The 16,826-nt window shown below is 38.6% G+C and overlaps 1 protein-coding gene across 3 annotated transcripts in view; it reads right to left on the bottom strand.

Moving 5' to 3' along the window:
- TAFA2 (TAFA chemokine like family member 2) overlaps positions 1–16,826 on the bottom strand; it is a 463,489-nt gene that overhangs the window by 153,836 nt on the left and 292,827 nt on the right. For all 3 annotated transcript variants that reach the window (XR_003913985.1, XM_029953103.1, XM_029953104.1), the window contains exon 2: positions 1,273–1,379. Coding sequence is in view for 2 of the 3 variants with exons in the window: in XM_029953103.1 (XP_029808963.1) it covers positions 1,273–1,378 (106 nt within the window). In the remaining variant the exon portion in view is untranslated. The remainder of the gene's footprint in view (positions 1–1,272; positions 1,380–16,826) is intronic.

The raw sequence follows: 16,826 nt of genomic DNA, 5'->3' as shown, positions 1-16,826 counted from the left end.
AAAAAAAAAAAAAAAAAAAAAAAAGAGGTGAGTTACTAACACTGCTTTGTCCTTAGATTCTGTCCATTGTTGCCAATTGGAGGTATGGGGAATAACGTCCTCCTTGCCATCTGTTTAATTTTACACTAATAACAATTATCAAAGATGATTTAAAGTTGATTTGTGGATCAATAAGCTGTATTAAAGAAAGAAGGAAATTGTAAAAGAGACATGATATAATTAATAGTATATGTATACACTGCCATTCACACTGTGGGGTGAAATCAGGAGTGTGAAGGACTGCTTCATAACATTCTCTTATTTTGAAAGGTGTCTCTTTTTGGGTTTAAACACGGGGGTAAAGACTTGTCTAAGTCCTAACTCTCTCATACCACGTCCTTCCTCTCCCTGGTGTTAAGGTTCCACGTGATGCTAATTAAGTGCACATGTGTAACTAATTTAAGTGTTACAGAATTCCAGGCCCTCTTAACTCCCTCTTCCCCTCAAAATAAAATTTAAATGTTGTTCATCTCTAGACTTTACAGAGGACCGAATATTGAATTGTAAAATCATATTTCACAGAAAAATCTAAATTGACTATTCAGGTTATGAATACTTGATTATAGTTGGGACAGTTCAGAAATAGCCCCATTTTAATTCATTTGGAAATGGTAGTTATTCATTATACTCAGTCTTACACTCAGGAGAGAGGACGGAAAGGGCCTGAGCTGTCAGGCTTAACACGTATGTTACAAACAAATATTCTCACTCTTCCTGAATTGAGCCTGTTGAATATCATACTAGGGACAGAGTCTAAAAGGTGGTGAAAGAGGTACTCTGGCATGAAAAAATGTGAGCCACAAAAAGCACTGAGGGGAAATTTACATATATATATTATTAAGATACAGATCATTAAAGATGCTTTCATTAACAAGGATGACTGCAATTTGAAACTCGTGTGTATTACATGTCAACGAAGCATTTTAACATCAATACCTTGAAAATGGAAATGACAGCAGAAAGGCAGAGTCAAAATGCCAAACTCTTTTAACTCTGTGCAGAAATGGCAGTAATCCTGGAAACATTTAAATAATCATGCTTCCCTTTATCAAAGCCATATTCAGGATAACTCTCTCTGCATTGTTACTTAAAGAGAATGACCCAGGTGGGGGGGGGGGATGGGGGGCCCATACCTAGTAAAACTAACAGACCAGTGAAGACAGAACAGGACAGTCTGTATTAAAGGAAGTCACTTTCCACAGAGAGCTGAGGAAAAAAACCAGAAGAGCTTACCTTTATGATGGTTTGCACTGGACACAACTTTCCCCCACAAGGTCACAATAAATATTATTATTAGCAGCTTTCCTTTTGTGGCTTTCTGTAAGTATCTCTTACTCATCCTGCAAATAAAAAAACAGTAATAAAAACCCTAAGCATATGAAATCACTGCGCTTCCATTATAAGTGTGCAACACTTAAAGCTTTCATGGTACCTGAACACCTGAAAATTGCATTTATTATTTGGAAAGCTGTTTACTGTACATAAACTCTGAAGAGAAAAAAATAAAAGTCTTCCAAACAAACTACCTTGATATGATGAAAGAGATAAGAGAGGCTCTAGCTCCGTCAGTCTTCATTCACTTAACAATAGCCTAAATCAACTGGGAAACATTACCATTTTTCTCCATATAAATATAGATCAACTTATTCACAAAATCCGAGGAATAGTTGTTTGAATAATCTTTAAATAAGTGACTTATCTTACTTTTTTTTCCCTAAAGGATACCTTCTTCAATGCCATGTCAGATGGTCAGAGTAAACAGTTTAAATAAAATGTGTGAGATGAATTCCTGCCCAGAATAAACTCATTTCAAACCTATTATTCCTAATGTGTTTAAAAAAAAAAAAAAAAGTCACCTGGTACAACTTCTTAGAATGCCACCACTAGAGAAACACAGATGTTTTAATATTGTCGGAGTCCACTGTTCTGCACTTTATCAGAAGCAGGAGAAAAATGGAAAAGCAGAATGAAAAATACCAAACATCTTTTTATGTTTTAATTTGTTTTTAATTTTTCTTCATTTCTGAGGCAGAGAGAGAGACAGAGTACATATGGGGGAGAGGAGGAGAGCGAGGGAGACACAGAAATCTGAAGCAGGTTCCAGGCTCTGAGCTGTCAAGACAGAGCCCAACGCAGAGCTCATACTCACAAACTGTAAGATTGTGTTCTGAGCTGAAGTCAGACACTTAACCAACTGAGCCACTCAAGCACCCTTCCCCAACCCACCAAGCAAGCATTTTCAAGTTGAACACACAGGACTCAGGAAAGCAATGTTGTAATGAAATAATAGCCACCTATAATAAAAGTTCAGCACCTACTTTCTCTAACACTTTCTTATGACATTATTTCAGTTATGCTTCACAACAAATTCGGGATTTCTGGATGTCCATCCGCATTTCAAAGATGCAATTTGGAAATTTGCCTGAAGTCATGTTTAATGATAGAGTGAACATGCAAACCCAGATCTGCATAATTCTAAATTCCTTACATTAACTACTGTCTTGCTAAGTGGTGAGTGAAACTAATATAAAATACAATTCATCTGCATATATTTCTGAAAGAGATAAAATATATGTCCATCACTTAGTGCCTTCTCAGATTCCGCTCTTATATTTAACCCATTCTTGTTTGACCCACAGATTCTTGCCTTATTTCTAGGGAAGGTTCATGAGATCACTTTCTCACTTAGCCTGATTCCTCCTCCTCTTGGTTCTTGAAGTTACCAAATCTTTCCTCAAACCTTTACCCCCCAAAACTTCTATCTCCAAAAATATGATTCAGTGGTAGCAATGATGGCTATAATTTTTGTATAATTGTGAAAAGGAGTCTTTCACATGGACAAATGCCTAAAAAATTGAATTACTATATATTTTAATATAGAAATAGGCTAGTACTCCTTGGCCTGGAGAAGCTGCATGCACCAGTTCAGAAGTTGAGGGAGACATCATTGCATGATTAAGAACATGACTAAGTACTGAGTCTGACTGTCTGGACAAGTCCAGGCTCCACTGGCTTCTAATTATATATGTTTATAGGAGTTTCTGGATCTTCTGCTTTAATTTCCTCCACTGTAATATGGGATCATCCATGTGAAATGCCTGGTCTACTGGTTGCCATGTATAAGGGTTCAATGACTATGATATTAGAGAACATTCCAGGCAATTGGATGTTACCTTTGGTCCTGGAGGGACATGAGAGGCCAGTCCCAATCATGAGATGATTAAAGGGAGTTTCAGTGACATCAATAGCTACAAGTCCTCCATGGACCTTAGTCTTATGCCAAATCAAGATAAGGTACAAAGGGGCGTGTTTGACTTTTTATATTAGATTGTTTGGTTTAAAATCCGGTTTACTGCCTACTGACTATATTACTATAGACAAATTACTTCATAACTTAGAAGTATTTTTGTTGTCATTAAAATCAGGATAATAATAAATATCTTCACCTCATAGTGTTGTCAGTATGAAGACTAAATGAGACCGTTCGTGTAAAGAGTTTAACACTATGTACAGAAGATAATAAGTACTCAGTAAATGTTAACAATTACTATAATCATTACTTGGTTAGTCCAGCACTTCTCTTGGGGCATTCTGTGAGGCATCAATTTCATAGAATGTTAATATAGGATTAGTGACACACAGAGGGGGCATACATACTTGTGAATGGGATTCAACAAACGTAACCAGATCTTCTTTGAACAACAGGCATCTCTGAGTGTGGAGCATTTTCCAGAAACCTTTCTCCGCAGAGTAACACAGGGTATGAGTGTTCCCAGGAAGTCTCTTAGGGAAATAATCTAGTTTTGTGTTCTCTCTCAGGAAACCAAATAGCCATTCGAGATCTTCCATTTTGTAGCCTTGGTTTCCTCTCAGCACTCTTACTACTGGTTTGGTTCTGATGTTCTACTTTTTCTAACATTTTTTAGCCTTCCTGCCTCCCCTCCTCCACGTCCAATCCTTGCAACGTTATTGTACTGCATATCATATAACTGAGTGAACAGTTTAGCAAAACTCATCTGACAAGAAGAGCTGCTTAGCATAATTCTTGACAATAGCTTTCCCATAGCAAATGGCCTCTGCGACAAGGTCAATGACCCATTGTATTTTCCATACTGTTGTGCATTCACCAAATGGAATGACAGAACTGACAACTGGCCAAACCAAAAGCTAGACGTATGGAAACAGAAACACCCACAAAGTCTCCAGGCTGTCAAACAAAGGAAGGGGAATACAATTCAACCTGTGGAAATGTGTAAAGACCCCTTCCCTCACCCTCTCACACCTCCTCTACCCGTTCTAGTCAATTACCATCTTCTGTCAGTCCTACTTCCTGAGTATTTCTTAAATGTATATACTTATTTTCACTCCTACTGAAATACTGCAGTTCAGACCACCAAAACTTCTCTCTTTGCTGGATTTCTTACTGCCAACATTGTCATCCTCTGGAATTGAAAGCAGGCTCTGTGTCTGCCTTTTTCATGACTATATTTGTAGTATTTAGCACTTAGTAAGTCCCTAATAGTGTTGGCCGGATGTAATACAGTATAGTCAAATATGTAACCATGATCATGATACACCCTTTACGTGATTAAGACCTTCACAAGTATCCCCTCTAGGTTCAGAAGTAAAGACCGTTAATCCTTAGCAACATAAAAAAAAAAAAAAAACCCTGAATCAGAGTTAAGTTTGTTTTTTTTACAATCTCCCTAATCTTAATGGTATGCCTTTCCTCCCCATCTCCCTCTCCACACATGCTCCTAGTCTATATGATAACTCTACTACATTTACTCAATTTCTTCCAGTTAAGCCTCACTTACATGTCACTGGAAACCTATTAGCCATCCACTCCATCCCACATCCACTTTTGTTAATGTTAACGTTCTATTCACTGGTCAAGGAGCAGCTTAGGAGTCCTTCCAGGACCAGACTGAGCATCGTTCCTTACACACACCAGCCACTTGCCACACTATTATAATTTTCATTTACTGACCTCCATCCCTCACTCTCCTATAAGGTTCCTAAAGATAGTGACTGTGCTCCATACAGTTTTGAATAGCTAGGGCCTGGCCCAAGGATCAGCTTAGTATGGACAATGAGTTTTGGTCGAATATTGGTGGTATCTTAGAGACAAATACACTGTATAGTTGTCAACATGAGGAGGAAGCAATTATGTGTCATTTCTTTAGGATAAAACTGGGAAAAGACAACTAAAGAAGAGTGGGAAAGAGATGAGGGAGGAGTAGGGTAGACAAGAAAGGGCAAATCTGAAAGAGAAGAAAAAGGGAGAAATCCAATCTGAAATGTGTTTCATTCTGATTTTTCTTAAGTTTATTTATTTTGAGGGAAAGACAGAGGGTGCATGAGGGGCAGAGAGAGAGAAAGGGGGAGAGAGAGAATCCCAAGAAGGCTCTGCACTGCCAGTGCAGAGCCAGATGCAGGGCTCAAATCCATGAACCACGGGATCAAGACCTGAGCCCAAACCAATAGACAGACACCAGACTGAGCCACCCAGGTCTATTGTAACTGATTTTTAAAGAACAATAAAGTTTGAGCAAATTGAAGCACAATGGAGTGGAGGGTTTATAACAAAGGGGCATTATCAAGAAGGAAGAAGGCGGAATGGTCTATTTCTTCTTGACCTTCTATGAGAGCTCAGAGGAGGAGGCATTCACTTCTCATTCAGTGTATCAACACCAGACCCCAGTTTGAACATGTCCACCACAGTCAAAGTGGACACACTTTCACAATTGTCCCTTTCATCTGCACAAATGACCAAATATAAGTGATGTTTTTAAAGCAAAACCTGAGAGAAGAAGAAATGGGAAACTGTAGGATAAATACACACCGAGGATGAAACCTTCAAATTGCTCCTCAAGCAGCAGCAGCTTGCAAGAGGCATGAGGGAAACAGGATAATTGAGTAAGGTAACCTTGGCAGCGAAGGATGTTGAAAAGTTGTCAGAGGAGAAAACTGACAATTAAACCTTCATACTTTCTTCTACGCCTTTCTTTCATATGACATGTTTCAGTTATATTCTCTTAGATTTTGTCTTTCGAAGGATTGGGAAACCCTTTGCCTCGCGACCCATGTTAAAACTGTATTTAATTATAAATAAGCAAGAACTGAAAAACTATTATGCTACTGGAAAAATCATCTCCCCATAAAAACAGAAAGTAAGTTTAGGTGATCTAAAGAGGAGAGGATGGAAGGGAAAAGGGGTGGGCAGAAGCTTTATATACAAAGAAGATAAAAGCTGGGGACTAGCATCTACCTGGGCTCTCCTTGAGCTTAAGACACTTCTGTAGAAATAAAGGCCATATAAGACAAAATTTTTAAGGATCTTTTTAAAATTTTTTAATGTTTTATTTATTTTTGATACAGAGCGAGACAGAGCATGAGAGGGGGAGAGGCAGAGAGAGAAGGAGACACAGAAGCAGAAGCAGGCTCCAGGCTCTGAGCTAGCTGTCAGCACAGAGCCCGACACAGGGCTTGAACCCACAAATGTGAGATCTGACCTGTGCCAAAGTCGGAGGCTTAACCGACTGAGCCACCCAGGCGCCCCTTAAGGATTTTAGGACTTTTCTCTACAGTCTAATATGTATACCAATCCAGTGTTGGCATTGACTTTATCAGCCCAATCTAGTACAGGAATTTGCCCTTGAGGCAGAAGCTATAATTGATAATACAAGTTCCTTTTCTCCTCAGGGACCAGATTGGTCTTATAAAACTTAAATCGGATCATATTACTCGCCCCCTCCCCCCCACACACACTCTTTACTTTAAATCTCAGAACTTACTTACCTACTGAAACCAGAGTAAAATCTAAATTTCTTACTGGAAAGAAACCTCAACATCATCTCCCCCTACACCTCTCTGACCTCACCTCACATTCTTTGTCCTTTCCCAAGACTGTAGGACGATGGCCTTGTCTCTGTCCTTTTGCTGGGGAAGGTCATCAAAAATACATGACTGATAATTGGCAGACAAGCTGTACCCAAGCAATCAGAGGCTTCTCACCCCTCCTCTGTCCTCAGAAAGTACATTCTGCCCACCATTTACAGAGTGGGAGTTGTTTCAAAGAGCTACTCTTGAGAGTGGAAGGTGTTGCTGAGGCCATCTGGAATGGTATACGTGACTGAACACCATTCAGGACTCTATATACACTTTTAAGAGTCTGGTGGGTGGGTGTAGACATCTACTCTGCTTGCAGCCACCCAAGACAAGCCTCATATGTAACTCCCTGTGCTTAGTATTCCCTTCCCTGCCACCTACCAATCTGGAGGGGCCTGCCTCTTTCTCCACTTTCTCCTCCACGTGTCAGAGTCAGTTTTAGATTTCATCCAGGAAACGCCTGAGGGTGCAAACCAACACCTTCATGCCAACTTTGTTCTAGACCTTACACTAACTGCTAGCTCTGCCTTAAAGTCTCCCCCCACCAAGTCCTGGCACGGTGAGCTTCTATCTATGATAACTTCCACAGAGGGGCTCCTGACCAGCCTGCTTTCCAGAGTCCAGAGAAACCCACCCACAAGAGAAACCACAGTCTCTCTTGTTCTCTTTCCCCACTTATTATAATCCAAAGTGGTCTTATTCACCACTATAAATCACCTTTCGTGTTTATTTTCTTCTTTTTCCCATTAAAATGTAATTTTCATGAGGGCAGGTCCTTTCTAGTAATCATTGCTCCAGCACGAAGAATACCTTCATCATGGAACATCATTAGGTGTTCAATGAAGGAATGAGTGTATTGATTTTATAATCAAAAGAAATAAATCCTGTTTAATGATTAACTTCAATACTTCTGGTTTTTTTTTTTCCTTTTAAAAGAAAGAGACAAAGAGAAAATGCATATGCACTTGAGTGGGCAGAAGAAGAAGGAGAGAGAGAATCTCTAGCAGGCTCTGTGCCCAGGGGAGAATCTGATGCAGGGCTCCATCTCATGCCCATGAGATCATGACCTGAGCCAAAATCAAGTGTCTTTTATGTTAAACAATTAACTTTCAGAACATCAATGACAAGAACCGCATACATATTAGTGGAGTGATAGGAGATAAAATAAGAAGAGGACTGAGTGGCAGACAAGGAAATAAAAACAGAGACTGCTCTCTCAAGAAACATGCAGAGAAGAGAAGTAAAAATAGAGTGATAGCTAGAGAGATCTAGAGAACAAAGCAAAGGAAAGGGGTGAAAAGGAAGCGAGAAGGTAAAGATACCAAAGTGAGAGTAGACTTGAAGACTCAAGGTTTTGTACGTGTTTATGTTCTACAAGTATGTTATTATTACAATGTTATTATAACATTTGTTTATGATTACTAATACTTCTAATTTCCTCATTTTATGTAGAAACAAATGTATCTTCTGAAACTAAATTATTCTTCATTTGCTGATAGGTGATTAGAAAAACTGTACTAAATAGGACATGGAGGGCCACAAACTTCACAACATTGTTGTGGTTTTTTTAAATTTTTTAATGTTTTATTTATTTTTGATACAGAAGAGATAGAGCATGAGAGGAGGAGGGTCAGAGAGAGGGAGACACAGAATCTGAAACAGGGTCCAGGCTCTGAGCTAGCTGTCAGCACAGAGCCTGACGCTCGAACCCACAAATGTGAGATCTGACCCGAGCCGAAGTCAGAGGCTTAACCAACTGAGCCACCCAGGCACCCCAAAATTATTCTTTATATTTGAGAGAAAGACACAGAGCAGAGGGGCAGAGAGGGACTGAGGCACGGAATCTGAAGCAGACTCCGGGCCATCAGCACAGAGCCCCAAGCGGGGCTCGAACTCTCAAATGGTGAGATCACAACCAGAGCCGAAATCAGGCGCTCAACTGTCTGAGCCACGCAGGCACCCCCACAACATTGTTGGTTTTATCCAAGAAGAATGTCAAGCTTGATGAGCATTTTATGATAAACTATGACTCTATCTACTATATACAAATTGTTGACTGAAATAGCAATTATCTTTGAGGTAGACAGTAATATCGAGATTAGATAAAGATTAAAGTATTTTACATATAAAAGAACATATAGTAACAAATTTAAGAGACAATCTTGCAACTCTACCAATAATGATGTGTTGTGTGTTACATCATCCAGGAGCTGGGGTGGTTGGGTTAGGACATTTTCATTACTGCTATTTATTTTGTTTACACTTTATATCACATGTATGCAATTTCATTACAATACAGTACTTAAACCACATTTACCAAGTACGTTTAAATTAAACCTCCCTGCTTAACAATTAGAATCTGGACTTCCCATCCTATAAATATGATCATAAGTTTACAGAGTTGCATTTTCATATGCCAGTCATAATGATTAGCCCAGTTAGCTTATATGTCCTCAGGTAACTTCAAAACAAAAGATTTGGAATCTTAATCAGTTTCTCAATTCTTTCTGCATTAGAACAATGATTTTAAAATTTTCAGTTTATTTGTTACCTTAGTGTTTCATGATGAATCTACATTTGGGATTTTATTCATTAAGTCAACCCTGGAGACTTAAAAAGTTCCAGTAGTTTCCAAGGTTGGCCTAGTAGCAAATACAATTCCATTTAGGAACCACAACTGCCTCGTCCTTTCACCCAAATTTTATACTTCCATTCATTTTGCCACAATACTGCAATCTGTGTGGGTGTAGACACCCAGGGAGAACTTTTGCTTTATGCCTGGCAATGGACAGCCAAAGTGTTGATTTTGGACAAATTCCTTTGCCACCTAACGACCACAATGATAGGAAACAGAAATATATTATCATTTAAATGATTTCTCCAGAAACCTGCAATAATCTAAGGATCCAAACTCTAATACCCCAAACAGGCTAAAATGAGGGAAGGCAAAACAAGTCCAATCCCTGGAGATTTATGAAAGCCCTAGAAAGACACTGCCAAGATGAGGACTAACCTGAACCCCAGTGATGTACGTTTGTTGTTATAACTAAGCCACGTACCTTCCTTTTCCATCTATAAAATGAGAATGTTACTATATTCTCAGGCAGGAATGCCACTCTAACAAACAAGAATTCAGGTGACAGTTGGAACTTAATAAAAGATACGTGATAGGGCGCCTGGGTGGCTCAGTCGGTTAAGCAGCTGACTTCGGCTCAGGTCATGTCTCAGGGTCCGTGAGTTTGAGCCCCACATTGGGCTCCTCTGTATAAGCAGTTCGGAACCCGGACCTGCTCCAGATTCTATGTCTCCCTCTCCTTCTGCCCCTCCCCTGTCACACTCTGTCTCTATAAAAACAATTAAACATTAAAAATTTCTTAAAAATAAAAAATAACAAAAAAAGATATAGGATAGATCAGAGGTGTTACTATTTCTTCAAAGGTCCTCCTCTCAGAGCAGGGCTTACAAACCTGAAATACCTGCCTGAGTGGAATACTGGCTCTGACACGTAAGTAAACTTGATAAATTCGTGTGTCTATTTACAACTTTGAGTCTCAGTGCCCACATATGGAACACATGGATCCTATTACATGTTGGTAGGTCTGTCGTAATAAAGCATTTACCCCAAACCAGATTACAGTAGACATAAAAACTGTAGCTATTATTTTATATTATTAATATTTGGAGCATAGCCTCATTCTAAGAATGAGTGAAAAAGAAAATCTTTGAGCAACAAATAAAAGACCTCAGGTTTTTTCATCAGAAGTGAGATATAAACCTGCTTTTAGGGATATGGGCTAACTCTACAAAATAAAAAGGTGAAAGTATTGTGCAAGAGGCTGAAAAATGGAGACAGGGCTAATGAACAGAGATTTCTGGTGGTTCTGCAAAATAAATAGTGATACAGGTATAACGAAGAATAGACATCGAATCTATAAACAGACAGTATTCTAGGATCATTCATTATAAGGACAAATACTCCTTGGGGTGCCCGGTGAGTCAGTGCATTAAGCCTCAGAGTCCTGATCTTGACTCAGGTCATGAACTCAAGGGTCCTCAGATAAGAGCCCTGTGCTGGGCTCTGCACTGATAGCACAGAGCCTGCTCGGGATTCTGTCTCTCTTCACGGTCCCTCCCTCACTTGCTCACGTGCGCTTCCACGCACGTGCACTCTCTCTCTCTCTCTCTCTCAAAATAAATAATTTTTTAAAAAAAACTTTAAAAAAATGTTAAAATAAAGGAAAAGGACAAATACTCCCCAGATGCCCCTAGAGATAAGCAGAGCACAGCCTGCTAACTGAAGTTACTAATATTACTGCATATGTTTCTACAGTTCCAAATGTACTGGCTTAAAATATAGTGGCTTGTTTAATGTATCACTGAATCCTCATGACAACTCTTTCAATGAAGCTCTGCATGCAATTAATATCACCGGATTACACATGACAATCCGAAAGGATAATTTGAAGAAAAGTTATGAGTGGCAGTGCAGTCTTGAATCCAGATCTTCAGCCCACTGGCTAAGTTCTCATTGAGACACTGGATGAACAATGCTCCACATTCTCTGTAATTGATCTCAAAAGTACATGGTGTATTTTAGACAGATGTGCACCGAAAAAGGCTAAAATGAAGTGCTAGCTCTTGGTTATCTGGAATTTTTAAAAATCACCTCAGTGCCATGATACTGGATAAAGGAGATACTACTGTATCTCATTACTGTGGGCTATAAATAAGATAACCAATCTTTATATGGTGCACCCTTCCATTATCATGTATACACCATGGTCTGATGAAAGGTGAGTTAATACTTAAAGAATTAAACAAAAAATAAAAAATTAAAAAAATAAATTAAAAAAAGAATTAAGCAGAATTAAGTGTCCAATGTCTACCAGACACCAATCTGTTGAGATTAGACCTAATGGAATTGCTGTACCAAGAAGGATAATCTTAGTTACAGTTGTCAGATAAAATACAGAATGCCAATTTAAGTTGGAATTCATCTTTTTTAATAGGTTAAGATATAACTGATATAAAGCAATATCTCCAGATATTTGGAAAACTATTCAGATCCCCTACCTATTTTTTAAACTTTTTTTTCTGCTCCTGTATATATTTTGGGAGCCAACCTCCTATCAGTTTTATCTGAAATTGACACTTTAACTGCATGTCCTGTAATGCTACTTGCTAAATCTTCCGACTCAACCTCAGTTTTCAACTATATCATCTTAAGCAAGAAACTAACATTGAAAGCATGCTTGTCTAAAGAAACAAACAGGCTTAGAATTTTAGAGATGATGACAGACACTTGAATAATGAATTCTTCACATTTTGTGTGTGTGTGTGTGTGTGTGTGTGTGTGTGTGTGTGTGTGTGTGTTTTGTTGGGGTTTTTTTGTATTTTTTTTTTTTTTACAATTTTATGCATACACAACCAAGAAGACACAGCTAAACACTATTTCTTCAATTTGGCTGCAGTTCTGCTGGCCAATTTTGAAGATTCTGAATTGTTTATTCTGGCTAAAAACGTAGCATATTTAGCAAAGTATGGCAATTAAGAGCATGAGGTTTGAAGTTAGACATGGATGTCAAGACTTGGTGGATACGAGCTGGTAGGGACATGCTGTTTCATTTCCCAAAGCCTCCATTTCCTCTTCCATAATATGTGGATAATAATAATAACTGCTTTCAAGAGCTGTTGGGAAGGTAAATGAGTTCACTGATGTAAAGTAGTAAGCACAGACCCTGACACATAGTAAGGGTCTATAAATGCGTGTGTAATATCTTAGTCATTTAAAATTCTTCTTAAGAAAAAGCCAGTTGACTGATCTCCATATCTGGCTGATAAACACCACAAGACATAAGGAAGCCAGGACTAAACACATGTCGTTCCTTCTCACATGCCCTGTTGAGGAATTTACTCCACTCTCAGTGGCTTTAGACAGTTTGAGGGCAGTGTATCCATCAGATTTAAATTTCATATCTCTTTGCACTTCACAACATTAACCTTAAGCTACATTCTTTCTCTGTATTTCTGTTTTGTATTCAGCAGCCCTATCTTTACCTTCTGTTTATTGATTGTTGTTTTAATTATGGACCACTGCTTCTGGGATCCAAATCTGTTCTTCCTAAATTAAAAATAAACAAAAGGCAGTATGGTTATGTGGTATGATCAAAGTGAGATTTCATACTGAACCACCTGTAACAAGCAATATACAAAAATCAAACAATAAGCTATAAACAAATTTGAGTGTAATTGAGCTAAAACTTAAAATGTAATAAAGCCATTTAATTGGAAATAAACTATCTTATACACTTTAATATAAAATATATGTGTACCACCAAATGATGGTGCATTGACGATGTTTATAAAGAAAACAACTGGATAATTGAAATCTAGACCATGCGAAGCTTCATTTCATATTCAATCTCTTCTATAAAAAAAAAACTTCAGGCAAAAATGTCAACAACTAGGAAAATTTGGATTTACTTCCTCTCACCCTCTTGCAGCAATGCTGCAAGGTCACGATGGCTAGGAACAGGCTGTGGGAGACAAGCAGTATGGAGACAACTCACAAAGCATCTACTCCTGAATGCTACAGATATGGCTACACCTCACAATTTGTTGGATAGAGGATCATTAAGTAGAATAAGAAAGAAAACTTCCAGTCATATGTGGCTAAATCACAAGCCTAATATTTCATTTTATGAGTATGTAGGGTAAAAACATCTCTGCATGTGTATCTAAGGTCCATATAGAGTGTTCATAATAAAATATGCCCTTTCTTTTTATGTGTGTGTGTGTGAGAGAGAGAGAGAGAGAGCGAGCGAGCGAGCTGGGGAGGAGCCGAGGGAGACAGAGAATCTCAAGCAGGCTCCATGCCTGGTGCAAAGCAATGGCATGGGTCTCGATCCCACCACCCTGGTATCATGACATGAGCAAAAATCAAGAGTCAGGATACTCAATTGACTTAGCCATCCAGATATCCCTTCCTTTCCTTTTTAATAAAGCTTGTATAGCTACTCATGCAAATAACTTATGGTCATGAATTCAGTCCTAACTTTTTGTCTACTCTGTTAGCATTGGGACTAGTTAAGAACTTTTTTTCCTTTTATTCTAGTGTACCTGTTCTCTTGGGAAATGAAGCTGCAGAAGAAATATACTCCATCTCAGCTCCTTGCCCTTTATGCTAGCAAAGGAGTGAAGGAATGAGTGAGACAGATGAAAAAAAAATTATCTTTAAGAGTTTCTTGTTAGGATAGAGTTTGTGGTCCAAGAAGGACACATCTTGTCACACAAGAGAAATACACCTTTACCAATAAGCCATTGCAACACAGACCTTCCCCTCCACATAGAACCTCCTGAGATGTAAGTGAACCAAGGCCTCCCCCTGTGTAACCATCCCCCCAACAGCACCAATAATAACACATTTCAACCTTGTGAAAAATCGTAAAAGTAAACAAACCATGAAAAAGACAATAACAGCAATGTGTTAACAGGCACGCCGTTCTACATCCTCACAAGAAACCAACAAAGTCCAAGAAGAGACTGTTCACCAGAGTCCACACTTTGCTCTAAGAATAACTGTTTAGCCAAGATTTTTGGACAGCCATGTATACCCAGTATTAAACTCTAAGCATATTTACTTCACAATGTATGATGAAAGAGACTGTGACATTGGGATACATCCATCTTCCTAACTTCATTTTATATACAATCCATGTTTGTGTTCAGTATTTGTACATAACTTCATGTATCTTAATGAGCTCCTTTTGAGGGAAGAGCAGAACATTATCAGATTTTAATATAGCAAAGTGATATGCTCAGCTTTCAGTTAATAGCTTAAGCAGCTGTGAATCCAACCAATTAAGAATCAAAGCAGCAACCTCCATCTACACAGTAAACTGTGTGATAAATTAATAAATAGAAGAAATACTACAAATGTCTACTTAATTTTGAGTTTGATTTTCCTACATGTACTTTTTCTTATGTCTGATAACAATGACTACCTCTTTCCCTTGTAGTCAGGATACTTGCAATTGTTGCTCTATCTTATGTGTAAGACCTGTCTCTGTAACTATATCTTAAGTTTGGAGAAACCATATGCTAGCTCTGCTCCCCCCTAAAATATCTCACCCTTGCATAGTGCCATATGGTGCACTAAGAACGTTCACATCCATGACCACATTCAATACACAGGAGCATGAGGCTAGCAGACATAATTACCGGGCAGAGATGAGGAAACAAGCCCAGAGAAGTTAAATTACTTGTTCACGGTCAAAGTTAGTAAGTGGAAGCGCCAAAACTCAAAACCAGGTCTTCCAGGTCCAATACTCTTTCCATTAAAAATATGATAATGAAGGGCGCCTCGGTAGCCCAGTCTGTTGAGCATCTGACTTTGGCTCAGGTCATGATCTCACAGTTTGTGAGTTCGAGCCAGATGTCAGGCTCTGTGCTGATAGCTCGGAGCCTGGAGCCTGCTTGGGATTTTGGGTCTCCCTCTCTCTCTGCCTCTCCCCTGCACATATTCTCCCTCTCTCCCTCTCCTTCTCTCTCTCTCAAAAGTAAATAAAAAGATTTAAAAGTACATAATGAAAACAATGACACTAATGTCACATTTTCTATACTTTAAAATAGAATAACTAAGTCCTACTATATTTCCTTTCTGGGTTTATAAAAAAGATACCCTGACCATAGATATTTTTAATCCTCAAAAAGATCCAGATTACCCATGTCTGGAAATAAATTTAGTGAACTATTTCCCAATATAATACTGGATGAAGGGAAAGAGGGCCTTCATGAGTGGAGAGGAGGGGAAGAAGAAGGGGGAAGGGGGAAGAAAGAATGGAAGGGAGGGAGGAGGGAGGGGGGAGGGGGCTGCTAGCTGTATACAGAGCTACGATGGGGCCATCAGGAGCAATAAAATAAGGAAGTGAAATGAGGGATCAGTCTCACACTCTGATTCACCTCCAGAAACCATCCCCAGTCCGTTGGTGATACATGGAAATGTGAACTTTTTTCTGTTATACCTTCATTTTTTTAGGAAGCCCAGAATCCAGTACCATTTGTGAAATCCCTCAATTTTTCAATGTTATCAATTAATTCAGCTTTAAGAACATTCTACATGCTAAATACAACCCTTTAGCTGATAGTGTATGGCTTCTGGGTAGGTTACAGAAAGTACTTTCTAGTCATAGGCTATATAATTCTGTTTGACTTGGATCAGAACAAACAAAACAAAAAGAAGGGAGCATACATATAAAGACAAAAATAATCTTAAACCAATTAGTTACATTTCCTATACTTATTATTTATCTCCAATTTAAAATTGTGCCTAGACTTACAGGCTTCAAATGAATGCTTTTTTAATCAGACAACTGAGCTTATAGGATTATTTTAAAGTCCTTAGATTTGAAGATGTTTCATTTAAATAATTATCTTAAAACTCAGTTTGCATTCCATGCAAGAACCAAGAGGCTAAAAACAGAGTATTCATTCTTACAAGGACAAGATGTGACTCTGCACTTTAGCAGTGGCACATAAAGATTATAATCAGGAGTGAAGGAAAGAAAAGGACCTACTGAAAAGCAGATGTCTTGAACTAGAAGTAGCAATCACAGCATCTGCACTTTGGCATCGAGTAGAAAACACTGAAGGAAAACAATAAAGCACAAGGTATAAAAATACCGAAGAAGTCAGCTGGTTCTTTTCAGCTGATAGGAACAAAAAACTACAGAGTACAAAAGGATATTTAGGAGATTTTGGTAAAATTAGCCTTAAATAGCTTCTGGTTCAGACATGCTGGAAACGAGAGGCAAAGGAAGTAAATGGAAAATAAAGTGGCTGTACTTAGTTTTCCTCCTAGTCTAAGGCTCGAAGGACAATTCAGACAGAACTAACTC

The sequence above is a fragment of the Suricata suricatta genome, chromosome 10 (genome assembly GCF_006229205.1).
Source record: "Suricata suricatta isolate VVHF042 chromosome 10, meerkat_22Aug2017_6uvM2_HiC, whole genome shotgun sequence".
NCBI classification, from domain to species: Eukaryota; Metazoa; Chordata; class Mammalia; order Carnivora; family Herpestidae; genus Suricata; species Suricata suricatta.
This window is presented reverse-complemented; position numbering and strand designations above follow the sequence as displayed.